Raw genomic sequence first — 16,974 nt, forward strand, 5'->3', positions numbered from 1 at the left:
TTGATACAGGCATGAAGTTTATTTTAGTTGATGTCAGTAACTTATGTAAACTCCAAATTCATTCATTTTAAGGCGTCTTAAGTCTTAAAACAAACTGTATTTCAATTTAATTTGTATCATGCCAAATCATAACGTACACTATCTCGAGGCACTTTATTAAAAAGTATGGTCTAAGACCTTTAAAAAATTATAGAGAAACCCAACAGTTCCCACAATGAGCAAGGACTTTGGTGACTGTGGAGAGAAACAACTCCCTTATTTACTGGAAGAAACCTCCATGGGCGGCCATCTGCCTCGACCGGTCAGGGTGAGCAGAAAAATGGGGCAGAGAGGAGAGGTGGGTGTAAAAGAGGAGAGAGAGACAGGGGGGAGGGGGAGGAAAGGGGGAGAGAGGAGACGGAGACCAGGAACAGTTGTGTAACCGTCATGTTTCAGCTCTGACAGACTAGTTGTTATAATGAAAACATTAAGAGTGATATGTAAACATGTAAAGATGTTATTAATGACAGCAACAACTCATATAACAATTATAATAGTTGTCTGAATCCTGCAGCTCTGGAGTGAGAGATACTTGCAAAGAGAGAGATGGGAGGTAACCGACTAAAAGTTAGTCACATGCATTAAAATGAATTGGGGGGGGAGAAGTGCTCAGTGCATGCTGGGAGTTCCCCCAGCAGTCTAGGACTACATATCTAAGGGATGGTTCAGGACTCACCTGATCCAGCTCTAACTATAGGCTTCATCAAGAAGGAACGTTTTAAGTCTAAACTTAAATGTAGAGATGGTGTCTGCCTCCTGAACCCAGAGTGGGAGCTGGTTCCACAGGAGAGGAGCCTGGTAGCTGAAGGCTCTACCTACAGACCAGAACCACAAGAGAGCCTGTGTTTTGGGAGCGAAGTGCATGTAACTAAGGTCATTTCAACCACATTTAATGCCATTCATTCTCTCAAATCACTAGTTAACGACATAAGGGCCCTGCTGGAGGTTACCACCACCCACTCACCACAAGGGGGGTGAATGTGTCCAGGCCACCTACAGGGGAACTCCACAAATGATTTTGCTTAAAACTTAAATGTGACCTGTTTATGATGCAGTTTGGGCCATTAAGAGGATCCAATGACACAAGTCTCCATCCTGCTGTTTTACTTTGACTGTCTACACATTTGGACTTCGGCTGTTGGTTTATCAGCAGCAGCGTCGCCTTTCGTCACGCACCATATTTAAGCAGTTCAAGCTCAAATGCCAATGAGTTTCATTACTTCAGGAGATCTCTTCTTCTTCAGTGTTTCAGCTGAGGTGATCTTTACTTCACATTTTATGGCTCTTCTTTTGCAAGTCATCTCAAACCTAAAATCTAAAGTTTAGAAATAGTTGGAACATTTTGGTAAATATTGCTTTATCCCTTTCTCAAGTTGAATGAAAAGACAGGCTGCTGCTATTGCCGAGAGGCAGGTTTGCGCAAGCTCAGCACAATGACTGGAATCGCACCGGAGACTGGAAACCAGCCAGGCTCTGTCCAAAGGCAAAACAGTCTATCTACGTCAATTTGTTCACATCATCAGATGGTTGTGGTTTGAACATCTTGGTTTTACACTAACTAAACAAAACTATGTTGTTAATTATTGCATTGTTTTACCTTTGGAGCCAGGCTCGCAGTTTCCCTTTTTTTTCCAATCTTCCTGCTGAGCCAAGCTAACCACCGTAGCTTCATATGTGTGTCACAAATGTAAGTGTTGTTGACGCGTCATAGGTGCTCTGAACTCAGCGGTTGTCTTCTCAGGTGCTGATTGGAGCAGGAACTCAAAGTATTTCACCGAGCAGTGAAAAGCGTTGCATTGGTTTTGTATTTTATATGATTTCAGTGCATCTCCAGAGCAGCTCTGAGCCACTTTAGATCCATTAGAACGGGAGATGGTTTTTCAGTTACCGGGTGTTGCCATAGTTGTGAGTAGGTTTTGAAGCGGGTACTCCTTTCTTCACCAGCTTCTCGTCTCTCCCTCAAAATGTAGAGCTTGCTCAGAACTGCCAATTTCCTAATACAAGTGCTGTGGTTACAGGAGGGTCATGTGGTTAATGAATACTCTTTAAAAATTCAGAAGATAAGAGCGCAGAGAACGTTACATCTCTGTTAAAACAAACACAACCAGATTAGTTTGAAGAAGCTTTGTCCACATTACCCCAGGTGAGGCGCTCCGTTTTCACGTCTCACTTCTCAGTCAGCTCTGTTCCAACACATGTATAAGATATATTGTATGCATAGAGATTGTATCTTTTTGTTTTGTTTTTTTTAATATCAAAGACTTATTTTTGGAATCATTGGTATAAAAGTTTTAAAAAAGACTAGAAGAATATTTTTGATAGGATGTAGGCCAAATTAATTTTGCAGTTTGTGTAGCAATGAGAGAAAAAAGACGCCCTGGAATATTAAACGAATCAAATATATTGTTTTGGCTTAAGGTGGAAAATATAAATTCCCATAATGCAATGAGATAGCTTGAGTTTGAGACAAATGTGGAGGTAAAGATGAAACAAAAGTGGCTTTGATCTGTTCTACAACGCTTAGGTAGCTTAGGTAATAGGTAGCCAACACATACATGCTCATTAAAACATGATTCAGCATGTTGGTTACGTGACACAAGTGAATGTGACATGTATCCCAGGAGGAGTTGTCTTTCTGAACCTCCACGTTAAGTTGTTAACAGTTGACGGGTAGTTCAGTCCCTCTGGTCAGCAGGGACATCTGTCATGTAGTCGCCCTCCGTTATCAGTATGTTTGGACAGAGCAGGATAAAGTTCAACGCAAGTTCAATGATTTTTTTTTTTTTTTAATCATCAGGAAATTGAATAGTGTGACATACGGTTAACTGACCCTGTCACTATCACAGTGCTGTGTCCAGGGGCCTTTAATGTGGATCACCATCATCTCACTTTATTCTTTGAACATGAATTTCCCCTCCACGTGGCAGCGGTGGGTTGATGCTTAACAAAAAGTTTAATTCGGGGAAAGTCAACCGGTTTCACTTTCTGTGCAAATGAGCTGAAAACTGAGCGGATGGTTTGTGGACAGCTGATTGATCTCGACAAAGTACAAACCACTTTGTTTTCATCAGTTGAACTTTGGAGCTTTGGAAACTGGTTGAATCATTTTTAGAAAATCCTTCTCGAGGTTTGATTTTTTTTTTTTTTCATATTCTGGATCAGGGCAGTAATATTTTGGAAGGTAAATAATAATTATTTCGTTCTCTGAAAATTAAAACAACTCTACACTTTGTCAAAATAAGAAGTACTTTTATGCTTTATGATTGTTTCTAAAGTGTTGTTATGTGTAAATCATCTATTTATTCATAAGCACCAGCTTTATTTTTTGGTGAACCTGGTATCTGGGTCCTAATCAGTTTCTGAAGAGCTTGTGTATTTAAAGAATAAACTAAGTTTTATGAAAAATGTTGTAATCTTTCCTTTATTGAAATACTCTAATTTAATTTAACCTAAAGGATTTGGACTGTACTGTAACTGTACTAACAGTACTCTATTACATTTCACAGGGACACATTGCATTTTATCAATAACTTAATAAAATAAGTTGACTTAATGCAAAACATAATCAACATATAAATCATTTGTTATAGATAAAGATAAACGTTATTCATTCATTTTATAAAATATAATTATAAATATACCGGACTTTTACCAGCTGTAACATTAGTGATAGTCACTAATGCAACAATAATTACTGTACAATCCAGTGATATGAAATGTGTATGATTTTACTTTATGCACGAGTTACAATTGTAAATGAATATATTTCTTCTTATGTAACACTTTGAATCCCCCAATTTAGAAGTTTAGAAGTGAATAACCATTAACAACAATCCAGCAGCCTCCAGTTATTGGTGTTCACAGGAGTGATAGTTGCTTACAAATATATAAACACTTTAAGGTCAGTTACATTATAATGTAAACATCATTTATGAAATGTTAGTGTGCTGCTTATACGGAGAAGTGTTCCCTTGTTTCTTCTGCAACTGCTTATCTCTGACAAACAGGAGGAGACATGGGGAGACTGTCAGTGTCGCAATCCTCGGCCTTCAGCTGAAAGGTAAAGGTTTGTGCGTGCGTGCGTGCGTGTGTGTGTGTGTGTGTGAGGGGGGTGTTTACTACTCTACCTACACTTCCCTCCACTGCAGCTCTTTCACAGACTCAGCCTCTGTCAGAGCAACGCTTCAGCTGAAACATGAGTGGACGAGTGGGAGACCTGAGCCCGAGACAGGCTGAAATCTTAACAGAGGTAAGATATTGATCATCAATATCATTTTTTATATCCAGGAGGACTGAGTGTGCATCTGTGATGTGTGAGGTTAGATTGGTTTAACTTTGGGCTCTACTGGTTGCTTTTGTTTTGTTATCACTTATAATGAACCTGTGACTGTTGTGTGTCCATAGTAATATTGTGTTAGGTTTGCGTTTCCGTGACTCGTATCCATAGTGCTGAAGTTACTCAGTTTGCAGGTACTTGCACTTAAGTTGAGTATAGTTATGTTTTATACGACTCGATATTCTTGCTCAACTGCTTTTCAGATGGAACTTTTTACTCAAATTAACTATATTTAAGAATCTCCATTAAAAAAAGACCAAGATTATAAAATACAACACATTAAACAGATGACTGACATTAAGATCATGGATTCAACCACAGCTTCCTAAACTAAAACAGAAGAAGAGATTAGAAAAATAATATAGAATATAATTCACTCTATATTGCATTCACATCACTTCGTCAGGTTAAGAGAGATATTCTGATAAACCCTGACTCATTTTTAGTAAATTAGCTTCATACAAAGTTGTAAATAATATACAACATGTTAATAAATGACCTTTAGAGCTTCTGGTGGCTTTTGTTGCTTTTGGACAGAACCAGGCTAACAGGTTCCCTCGATTTCCAGTCTTTATGCTAAGCTAACCTAATAAAAATTACATTTTGATATTATGTTATTGGAGCACCTTTCAAATATTTTTAATTTGTTTCCGCTGAGATGCAATTACTATCTGGTTCACGCTACAGCATCGTAGGCATTTGTATAAAGTCTTCAATACTGCAATAGTATTGTTATTGTGAACTCTGCTGGACTTGATAATCACATGCTGAAAATCGAATATCGTGACAGTCCTAAAGTATCGATCTTCTTATTTTACACTCTGTGAAAAGACAAATATTTCCCAAAGTGTAGAGCTTTTCCTTGTCACTGTCCCTGGTTACATTTTTAAATCAAAGTGAAAACATCCAAAGATTTAACTTTCAATTCCTTCTGATTCTCTTCCTCCAGTTCCGTGGGAGGATCCAGGACATCCTCCCCAACCTGCCTGCACAGCACGACCACTACCTCCTCCGCTGGCTCAGAGGTGAGGCCTACAGACCCCCAGGAAAAACACACACACACACATCCAAGTACAAGGTGATATTTAAAAATCTCTCTATATAGTTAGTAGCACTTATATGGCACTTAAATGTCGCACTTTGTAGTTTGGCTTTCTTGAAGCAAATTGTACTTACTTGATTCTTGTTGTTCTGGGTTTGTACCCTCATGGTTGAATGCACTTATTGTAAGTCGCTTTGGATAAAAGCGTCAGCTAAATGTAATGATTGAGTCCTTACAGTATTGCTTACATAATCTCCTTTCAGCTTTTGTCTTGTTTTGATATAACAGCTATTTTACTTATAGACATTAGGATGTAGAATATAACTAGTACTCAGTAGAGTGCATTCCTCTGTCAAGACCCTAGGCACCAGATTTTGGATCTGCACCACGTTGCACACACTCATAAATATCAGTTCCCTAACCCTGCCTGATTTTTTTTTAATCAAGACCCAGAAATTATTCTCTGAGAAATCATCAGACGTTGGAAAACGCACAATCCTATAATATTAAAGACATCCGCCCTTTGATCCAGATCTGCACCAACATGTAACAGGTTCTTTGCTAATCAATAACACATCCTTCCAACAAGTTTCCTGGAAATCCGTAGTTATTTTGTAATCTTTCTAAAAATATTTACTGAAGTATTGCACATATACTTCTTATGCTTCTGCACGACGTTTTAAAGGGAAATATTTTTCTTCTTAATCCACTACGTTGATTTAACAACTATAGTGACTTCTCAGATTAAGATTTTACATTTTAAAAACAAATGAATACTTTATTTATATTTAATAAAATAAAACACATTTCTGAAGATAAAACTCGTGCTTCCCATGTGTTATTTTTATGCTGTGACCTCTTACAGAAAACCAGTGTCCAGCTGGGGACACACACAACAGAAATTAGAGGAAAATTTGTGCATCAGACCTTTTTTTTTTTTTTTCTTCTTTCACATTTTGAGCACTTCTTGTTCGAAAGCTTTTCAAACTTGAGAAACTTGAGTTGATGGGCGGGAACACGACAGTCGACTTACCCCTGAAACAAACCAAAGAAAGGCTGCGTATTAGATGTCACTATTCAAAATTGTTTAGATGCCATGGGGGGGTGGGTGGGTTAATGCCTCAGGCTCGCCCTGAATCACCTCACATTCACAAACACACACACACACACACACGAACCTGTTCCCATGTGTTTTTACACGTGCATCCGGCGGTTTCAGTGGAGGGCTATGTGGAAATACCTGAGTTAGAGACTCTGGTACTGACGCCTGTCATATTTTTATTTCATCCTGTTCTAATTTAGTGGTTCTCAGCCTTTTCACCCTCTGGCCCTTAGAACAAGTGCAGGATCCTGTACTTGTGTTTGTCACCATGTCGCCAGTTGTTTGTCTACAGGTGCGACCTTCTACCAACAAGGAATTTTTCCTCTATGAGGCAACATTAGAGGATTTGACCTCTTTTTACTGACTAGATGCCAAAAAGGCTGGAAACAACTTGTCTGTTCAATTGAACTGGTGGAAAATATCTCATGCAGTACGTGAACCTCAAACTAAAACTAAAGCCATATTATCTCAGATCAAAGATCATTATTAGAAATGAACTGCTCGCGTCTTTGTTGACCTGCTCATGATGCACCCAGGCCAGTTCACTCTGGTGCTAACAGCTGGTTTAAGAGCAAGTGGGGTATTATAGGTGAGCCAACTATGCTGTTTCTCACTGAACCAGTCCTTTGAGCCCTGAGCGGTGTTCAGTATATGAGCTACTTTGGCGTACTACCCCTACCAATACAGATGCAGTCAGGTCTTATCTCACGCGACCGTTACTAGGCTTCCGGGCTAGAAGCAGCTGCAGCTATTCTCATATGCCATCCTTGGCATAAACTCATTAACTCTACTTACAAACTTTATTAGGTCAGATTCACTTCACAGGATTCTAGTAAAATTTGCTAAAACACACAAAAGAGTCCCCCCTGTTTTTTGTGGTTTCACTGTTTGGGGCCTCTTTCCCCGGTTGGAGACTATTTTTTGTGAGTGGACCCCCGTGCTAGCCTCTCTCAGTTATCAATCATACTCATGTCCACATCAGTTTGGCAGCTCCTCTAAACGTTTAGCTGAGATGAAGGCAGACGTCAAGATACTGAATTAAACTAACATATGCGTTTATTCTTCCAAATACACCAGGACACATGGGTTTTGATTTTAATCCTGTCCTGTCACAAACAACTTGCACATAACAGAATAATAACACAAACATTTGACACGGACACGCCAACAAATATGAGATGAAATCAAACACAACAGGCGAATGGATAAAAACACACAAACAACTTGAATGGCTCTCAAGCCAAGGCCAAACATCTTAATTCAATCTAGCTGCACCAAAATTCAAACACTTGTTGATGTCAGTCCCCTAACATGCCTGAGTTTTTCTTTCATCAAGATCTGAGAAATCAATGAAAATGTCAAAGTGAATTGCAATGTTAAAGAAAGTAATAAATCACATTCCTGGATCTGTCCCCTGATCCAGATTGGCACCAATATTTAATGGTTCTCTCTGACCCATATCGCATCCTTCCACCGAGGTTCAGGTTTAATCTTTTCCTTGTTTTATTGTGGTCTAAAAACAAACAAACCAACAGGAAGGACAGGGATAAAAACATAAGCTCCTTGGTGGAGGAAATGATGACAACTTCTGTGCTCCTGGGATCCCAAACATGAGAGAAACGTACAGTAGACCGCTGTTGTGAGGTGTAGATTTTAACTACTGTAGATAATACGAACAGTACACAATGCTCCCCTTTGATAAATCCATTGACAGATAATTGGTGATGCCAGTTTGCTCACAATACAGGGCCGGCATATAAACCCTCTTACAGGAGCTTCTAAATGGGCAGATTTTCTAATTTTGTCAAACCTTCTGTGATATTTCCAGCACCTGTCAAAAAGATTTAATGGATATGCATGTCATTTCCATATTTTTTGGTTTTTCCACAATTTTTTACATTTTCTAGACTAATCAGTTGTTTCTTAAATGGAGAGAATAATCAGCCAATTCATTTATCCTGAAAATAATGTTTCGTTGCCACCCCCCACAAAAGAAAACATAACCATTTTAATGACAATGGTCATTATTCTAATCAAAAATGTGCAGTATCATCTTGTTGTGTTCAGTCTTTGAGCAGGTTTGTTGTTCTTTAGAAAGAGCATAACAATAAAACAGCATTTTTGCATCAGAGTGTGTTGAGTGATCCACGTCCACCGCTGCAGCGCTGATCTATAGACCGCAACAGGACATGGCATCTGTTGACTGTCCAGGGAGGCGTGGATCGATCGGGGTCCCCGTCACTCAGGATCAATATTTACATTGACTGATAACCTTGACGTGTCCTCGCTCGACAGAGAACAGGCTGAACGTTTTGAGCGATGTCTAAATCTCCATTGAAGCACTATCAGACACGCTCAGTTCTGCAGTGCTACAGCTTTTACGTACAGTTGATAATTTGTCTTTGTGCTTCTCATAAATATCTGGCTTCAGGTAACACATCTTATAAGATGAGAAATGCAGCACATTTCACAACCTCATTATGACAATAACTTGCCTTTAAAGTGTTCATTAACACCAACTCTAGTCTGATCTGATGTCTAATAAAGATGTTTTTCTTTTCCAGCCCGTAGCTTCAATGTTGTGAAAGCTGAAGCCATGATCAGAAAGGTGAGCACTTTGTTCAGTCTCCTGCTGTTTGAGTGATGACTTATGAGCAGAAGGTTTAAAGCCCTTGTACTCTCCTTGCGTATTTTCTATTTTCTACTGCTTCTCCTTCCACTGCTCCACTTTTTAAAGGGAAATTAGGACACACACACAAAAAAGACTTTGCTAATCTTATGATACGGTTAAAGATTAAACCTGCGTTTACCAACCTCTTAGACTTGTGATAGTGGAAGCCTGTATCTATTTGACTCTGTTTCTTGTTCAAGGACACAGTTCAAAGAGGTCAAATTGTCCTCTGTCAAAAAAGTTAAGATAGGAGGAAAGTTCAAAAGCAGTTTTTTGTCTGTCGTCTTTCATTAATCATCTCACGACCCTTCAGGTTCTGTTCAGACTTTTTATGAACAGATATGTGATCACAAGAGGGCAGCTGTTCACACCTTTTGTTAAAATACGTCCTGGATGTGTCTCCAGTGTCCACTTGTGATTTGATCTCACCTCACTGCTCTTTATGCAAATACACATGTATTTACCCAGATGTGTCCACTGTTAATATGTCTGTGTAAATGTGTAAAATAGTTTCAGTTCATTATGAAACTGTAGCAGGTCAGAGGATGTCAGCTGAGGAGGCGGCCCTTCAATGTGCCCTTCAATTCAAGCGATAGTGGCCACATGAGTGTTCGGATCTCAAATGTGTCCACGGTGCCTCTCAGGCTGTCCACTTGTGATCTGACCACTCAGGACAGATGTTAATACCAGGTCTGAACAGGGCGGTGACCCTTTGCAGGGGCCCGACCCCTAGGCTGGGAACCACTGGACTGAACTACAGATGGGTGACAAATGAAAGAGCAAAACATTTCGCCAGTTTTTCCTCAAAAAAGAATCGATAAAGCAGGAAAATGAAACTGAATCAATTTCAATATTGATCCACAACACGTGCGTAGAATGTGAAGCTCGGAACTCTCTCTTAGAGCTGATGTGGTTGTTTTCCATAATCGGTGAACTGACTGATTGTTACAGCTCGAGGTCACTGATTGGTTTAATGTCTGTGAAAAAGCTGTGAAAAGTGTAAATTAACCCAATGAGGGAATATGTTCTGGAAGAAAAACAGAGTGTGCTGTCTGTGTCCTGGAGCAGTAAAGCTATTCTGCAGATTTGATGTTGTTCACTTTAGGTTGGTTTTTCCAACAGTTAGTTACACCTGATTTATTTGTGTTTGAAGATCACAAGGCTGGGAGCTCAGCATGTGTGAATACTGCCTATAACTGCTACCTCTCTTTCTGTGTGTGTGTGTCTGTCTGTGTGTCTGTGTGTCTGTCTGTCTGCAGCATGTGGTGTTCAGGAGGCAGATGAAAGCAGACACCATCATCTCTGACTGGAAGCCTCCAGAGGTGAACATAACAACACATGTTGACACACACACACACTTAATCTAGCCCTAACCTACTTACTACTTGTCTAAACCATAACCTAACCTTAAAAAAAACATGTCTTCACTGTAAAATGTAATGATTGACTTTACAGGGGCTTTTTGTTCCCATTAGGGAGTGTGAACAGATTTATGCCCAGACAACATGAGTAATACCTGGACTACCTAAGTAATACCTTTTTTTAAAATTGGTTAAATGAGACAGTTGTCGCAGATGTTCTGAAGACTGGTGTCCAGCGCTCTGCAGTTTGGTGTCGACTCACAATCTCACTCTTATTCTCGTCAGGTGATTGAGAAGTATGCGTCCGGAGGAATGTGTGGTTACGACAGAGAGGGGAGCCCCATCTGGTACGATGTGATTGGTCCTCTGGATCCTAAAGGTCTGCTGCAGTCAGCCACCAAACAGGACTTACTGAAGACCAAGATCAGACACACGGAGATGCTGCGACAGGAGTGTCAGAGGCAGTCGGAGAAGGTCGGGGCCAAAACATCTGTCTCCCTTGTCTCTTCCTCCCCTCTCTGCTGTCGTTCTGTCCCTTCTTTTTATCTCCTTGTGTCTCCTCCTCTCCATCCCCTCCTTCTCCCCCATCCCTAAATATTTCTTCAACTTATCCATCTCTCGCTCTCTCTCAGTTGGGGAGGAACATTGAAGCCATCACTCTGATCCACGACTGTGAAGGCCTGGGACTGAAACACATATGGAAACCCGCTATTGAGACCTATGGAGAGGTTTGTCCTGCACTAACACTGATGTTCCGTCTCTCTATCCGTGTTTAACTGCTGCAGCCTGTCGCCACTCTCTCCCTCCCCTGCAGATCCTCACCATGTTTGAGGAGAACTACCCAGAGGGGCTGAAAAGGGTGCTTCTTATCAAAGGTACCTCAGCTCCTCTGTGGCTCTTTGCCTTTAGGTGCTTGTCTGACCTGATTTTAGACTAGTTTTAATGTAACCCTGTTAATTCTCTCCTGGTGTTCTGCTTTTGCTGCAGCTCCTAAACTGTTTCCCATGGCCTACAACCTGATCAAGCACTTCCTCTCTGAAGAAACACGGCACAAGATCATCGTTTTAGGAAGTGAGTCAACTTTTGACTTTTGTCTTTTTAACCCAGTGTGCAGAGAGTCCTGCAGCACAGTGGTGCTCTGAGCTAAATGCTAATGTAAGCACGCTAACATGCTCACAATGATAACTTAAGCAGGCAGTGCAAAACGCATCCAGTTCATTTATTTGGTAAAGTAGCAATAAATAGCACACTTTGAAAATTAAGTATTGCAAACTAAATTTCACTTCAGAGTACTCATTATGCAGAGTGGACCCTGTCATTATTATTATTAATGTTGTTGTTGATATTCTATATTTCACATTTAACAAGAAGTCATATTTCATAAACTGACCACATTCTTTCTCAATTAAATGTAGGTGGTATAAAAAGAGTGTATGTGTGAGGGGAAGAGTTTAAAACACAGGTTCACACTTTTCCAGGTTTTCATAGAACAATACTGATGAACACGAGGAGTTATGAGTCTTTGTAATTGGTCCTTGTGTCCTCACTGGCAGCACCGACATCTCTACTCAAAGTGACCTCCATGTGCGTGCGTGTGTGCGTGTGCGTGTGCGTGTGTCTGTGTGTAATATCCATAGGCCTTGAACCTAATTTGTGCTGACTTCTCTTGCTGTGACTCAGCAGAAAACAGAAAAAACCCTGTTAGGGGAAACACAAAGAGGACATTTTTTTTTGCTAAAACAACAAACTCTGGGACTCATCTCAGACTGCTGGAGCCTCCTATAGACATTTAAAACAGCTTCCTACACACAACGAAGTCTATGGATTTTCTCCCCTGTCACTTCAGGGACGGCTCTCTTTGCATCATTTACTGTCGAGACCTTCACATAAAACTCTGTGGTCGTGCCGAGGACCACATGGGCACCAGGAATGTCTCAAACTAACTTCAAGGCAAAAAGAGATTTTTCAGCCTGCAACAAACAGTAACGCTGACTTTGCCATACTAGCAGGACTAAAAGCTCTTAATTGTTCAATCAAATCAACACGCTACCTCCGTCTGTCCGTAGGTAACTGGCAAGAAGTTTTACGTAAACACATTGACCCAGAGCAGCTTCCTGTGGTGTACGGAGGAACCCTGACTGATCCCGACGGAGACCCCAGCTGCAGAACCATGGTGAGAGCAAAGAGAAAACACTGACCGGGAGCGTTCCTGTCCTTGTCCAATGTGGTGATTCAGGTGAGGATGTTTTGTGTTTTTTGCGGTTGCAGATCAAGTACGGCGGTACAGTGCCCAGGTCGTACTATGTTCAGGAGTCAGTGAAGGTTCAGTACGACAATAGCGTGACCATCAGCCGCGGCTCCATCTTCCAGCTGGAGTGTGATGTCACTGTACCCAGCAGCCTCCTGAGGTACAAAATTCATTAATCTTGTTTTTTATAGTACGCTCCAAACCAACCAACATTAACATTAAACATTAAACCCTAATGTGCTGTTTTGGGCCTTCTCTAGCAGCTCAAAAATGTAAATAATGTTTAACCAGCTAGTTTAATCAGTGTTTTCCATCAATTTTCCTTTTTTTCTAAGAATTGCTAATAAATAGATTTATTGCTGCAGAAAGGCAATATATTGTTAAACACAGCCGACTGCCCTCCAAAATCATAAATACAGTGGGTATTAAAAGGTTTACACACCCTTGCTAAGCTGACTTTAATGTAAATCAAAACAAGTCATGTCACAGCAAATTGCAACATTGAAAAAGGTCTGCCACACTTTTTTTTGTATTCGACAGATTATTGGAAAAATATTCCAAGAACTGTCTATAGATTGATTTGACAAAAACAGAAGTTAAACATTTTGAATGTGAAACGTGATTTAGACTTTTTTAAACAATATTTGGAAAAACAATTCCAAATTGTCTTCCTCACTTTTTGAAACTCATCCTGAATTATTGTATGTTGAGTTTAGAAACACCAGCCCTGAGCTGTCTGGAGGGTTAGGGCTCAGAGACACAAAATCACAGAGTGAGTCTTTAACTTCTGTAAATTGTGTAAAACTGTTCAAATTAATAGTAAGTGTTCAGCTTAGAACTATTAAATCCGTCAAACTTGGATTTTTTAATCAGGTAAAACCCAGGACTTGAGTTTCTTTAAAACAAGTTTATCAGTTCCTATCAGTTACAATGCGAATGTGAAGTGTGTCAGTTTTTGATGCTGTTCTTATGGAAATCCTAAAAATGTGTCACAGATGAAGAATTGAAAAACACAGGAGAGAGTTGTGATAATTTGGTCAATGAAACTCCGGCCCCCCCGCTCGTTCCCAGGTGTCAGTTTGCCAGTGATGGAGCAGATATCGGGTTCGGAGTTTACCGACGGACCAAGGACGGCGGCGGTCAGAAAGTAGCTGAGATGCTGCAGGTGCTGCCCAGTGAACGCTACAATGCCCATCTGGTCCCTGAAGACAGCTGGCTCACCTGCCCTGAGCCTGGAGTCTGTGAGTCACCTCCACACGCTAATCTACTGTATATCAGTGTAGTTACAGGAATAGGTTTACAGATTACTGGATTACTTCTTCAGTCGATTGCTCGTAAAAAAAAAACGCAAATAAACGCATTTCCCCCAAATTAACCGTCGTCTGTGGATTAACCGCTGTGAATTCTGTCCTTCACTTTGTGCAGACGTGCTGTGCTTTGATAACAGCTACAGCATCCTTCAGTCTAAGAGGGTGAGCTACAAAGTCGAGGTTCTTCCCCCTCCTCTGGACGGACAGATGCAGAATCCTTGCAGCAGAGGAGACGGGAGGCTGCAGTGATCCAGTGCTCACATGGAAACCCTGATCCCTGATCAGTGCTCCTGCCTCGGGGATGGATTAACCCTCTTTCGGGTAACCTGGACAAAAACTGACCGGTGGACTATTAACCTCTCCATTCCCTCCCTCTGTTCATTGTGTATGTATAAGTTTGTAATTAGTGATTAGCGTTAACTGGATTTAAGAGTATCTGAACAGCAGGAAAAGCAAAAAAGTCTCACTAGTGACCAAACCCTGCATCACTGATATGTATGTGTTTAGTAGGACCTGTAACCACAGCTGGCAGTCAGTGCGTTTACATCCAGGCTCTGTGTGTAATGTGGGAGAACGTAAACCTGCACAGACCGTACATGCAGCAGATCAGTAGGTGGATTTCACTTGTAACCCCCCAATTATTTTTGGAAACATGGCGTTTGTATTTTAACCATGTTGGAAAAAAAAGCTGCTCTCTTTGAGTCTTAGTGAAATAGTATTGAAAATCAATAACCGGTCAAATGTTCAGTGGAGAAAACTGACTTCAACAAGCTATGTCGTGTTAGTTTCATCTCTATTCGGGTTTTGAATTAATGAAAGCCATCGCTTTCTATCTCTGCAGTCTTTTATTATGCAGACGTGCACTTGTAAAATGATGATTAGAAACAAACCAGCGCTCTCGAGGAGAAATGGACCTGGGGAAATCACTTTTCTATAACCCCCCACCCTGATTACACAAACCAGGCTTCTTCTTTACAGGAAGTCACTTAAAGGTGCTATATGTACGCTTTTGCTGTCGCTATAGCCAATATTAGCATCAATGAATAGCTGTTTACTTACTGGTCAACCACAGCAATCTGAGCTCACCAGCAAACTAAATCACTAACTCCTGTTTTATTTCTGCTTCTATGACTTCTGTCTGTCACAAGGTTTTATAACCTCTTGTCTTGTAAACACAACAATACCTGGAGTTCTTGGCAAGTGACCGTCACCACCACAGGCTCCAAGAAGTCGCCTGTAAACTGGTTGTTAGAGGGTATGTGAACAGGCTGAGTGATGTCACGGTGCACTGACGCACTAAGTCATCCCACAGCGAGGTGAGAAGTCACACCACAGGAGATTGGCCTTAACAAAAGGTTTCAGCTTTTGTTATGTTGCTTTTTAAACACACGTTTATTTCCGGACATGTAAACACGAGCTCAACTGAAGTCATAAAGGCTTTAGGATTTTTATTTTTATATTTTAAACTCAGGGTGTGATTTGTTGGTGCAGACAGTTTCACCAAACAAATTTGCATTTACAATTTTTATTGAGAGTATTTTACACATATTCATATTCGGTTCACCCTTTTAAAAACCAATGCACTTCAAACACATCTTACAATCCACTGACATTTGTCTCTCATAACGCTAACAACCATTGGGATCACAACATGTATCACAACTCTTTAAAGTAGCATCTTGTTTATGCATAAATCCAGATTCCATTAAAATAAAAGAACCACACATTCCTAAATGAATATAGATTTTTCTACCTTGCATCATAGTGTGAATCATAGATTCTGCAATATGCTTCAGGTTTTTTTTCCAGCAATGCATAGAAAACACTTGTTTTTTAAAGGTAAATATACAGAATGTAGCAGATGTCTGTCTAATTTACTTTTTAATTTACAGTCTAATTTTGTGTTATGTTTAATTTGAAACATTTTTGTTTTAAATAGTCTTAAATGTACAAATGAAGTGTAAATACACAGAGGTTTGGTGGTGGTTGAGTTAAAGTGAACCAACTGTCGCATCATGTTCTCTGAGAGCTGTTGTGTTGCCTGTGTGGAGTGAACATTTTGAAAAAGTGAGGAAAGTAATGAGAAATGTTTGTTGTAAAAAAAACCTATGATCCAATTATCACAAAAACTGTTTGTTGCTTTGCTTGGAAGGGAATCAAGATTCAAAGATTTTGAAAGACCTTGATTCCTCCAGCATTCCGGAAAGTGTTTAGTAAAGAAGGATGAATACTGTGTTGTTCCAGACACTCGACTGAAGTGTTTGTTTGAATTGTGTGTTTCAAAGAAGTAAAACCACTAACACACACACACGTGCGCACGCACACACACACAGGTAACATGTATGTATGTACTGTGCTGACTGTTGTAATGTGTTGAAATGAAGGATCTTAGTGCTCAATACATAATAAGTATGTATAACAAATGAATGACTTTTTGAATTTATGGAAACTGGTTACATTTAGCTTGCATGGGAATGTTACTCATAATAAAGTCAGAAATTGTATATTCATATATGGACACAATTGCTGCTTTATTGCATCAGGCTTACATACGGGGTCACATACATCAATATCTGACATAAGAAATGCTTGATCCTGTACACAGTAAGGATATCTGATAGGACACATTTTAAACACTATCCCTCAATCATTATTGAGAACAAGCAGATCCAATTTGATCTTTACAAATACTTTAGAGTTGTACAGAGTATTACACACTCACATGAAAAGACATGCAGGTGCTTGAAACTGTAAGACTGATAATAATAATAATAATAATAAAGTGTAAAAATATAAAATCAGTCTCTGTGACTGATTCTGACATGAGTCAGATCATTAACCCCGAGTCATTGATGCTTCAGCAGA

The 16,974-nt window shown here is 40.0% G+C and overlaps 1 protein-coding gene across 1 annotated transcript; it reads left to right on the forward strand.

Moving 5' to 3' along the window:
- The first annotated feature begins 4,098 nt into the window (after positions 1-4,098).
- On the forward strand, positions 4,099-16,619 carry sec14l7 (SEC14-like lipid binding 7). The gene is made up of 12 exons (XM_035141785.2): positions 4,099-4,288; positions 5,325-5,400; positions 9,084-9,127; positions 10,450-10,512; positions 10,837-11,025; positions 11,184-11,279; positions 11,366-11,426; positions 11,539-11,622; positions 12,618-12,724; positions 12,820-12,959; positions 13,871-14,040; positions 14,225-16,619. The coding sequence occupies exons 1-12, from the start codon at positions 4,235-4,237 to the stop codon at positions 14,356-14,358; spliced, it is 1,218 nt and encodes a 405-aa protein (XP_034997676.1). The 5' UTR covers positions 4,099-4,234; the 3' UTR covers positions 14,359-16,619.
- The last annotated feature ends 355 nt before the right edge of the window (positions 16,620-16,974 follow it).

Source organism: Hippoglossus stenolepis, chromosome 18, assembly GCF_022539355.2.
Source record: "Hippoglossus stenolepis isolate QCI-W04-F060 chromosome 18, HSTE1.2, whole genome shotgun sequence".
NCBI lineage: Eukaryota > Metazoa > Chordata > Actinopteri > Pleuronectiformes > Pleuronectidae > Hippoglossus > Hippoglossus stenolepis.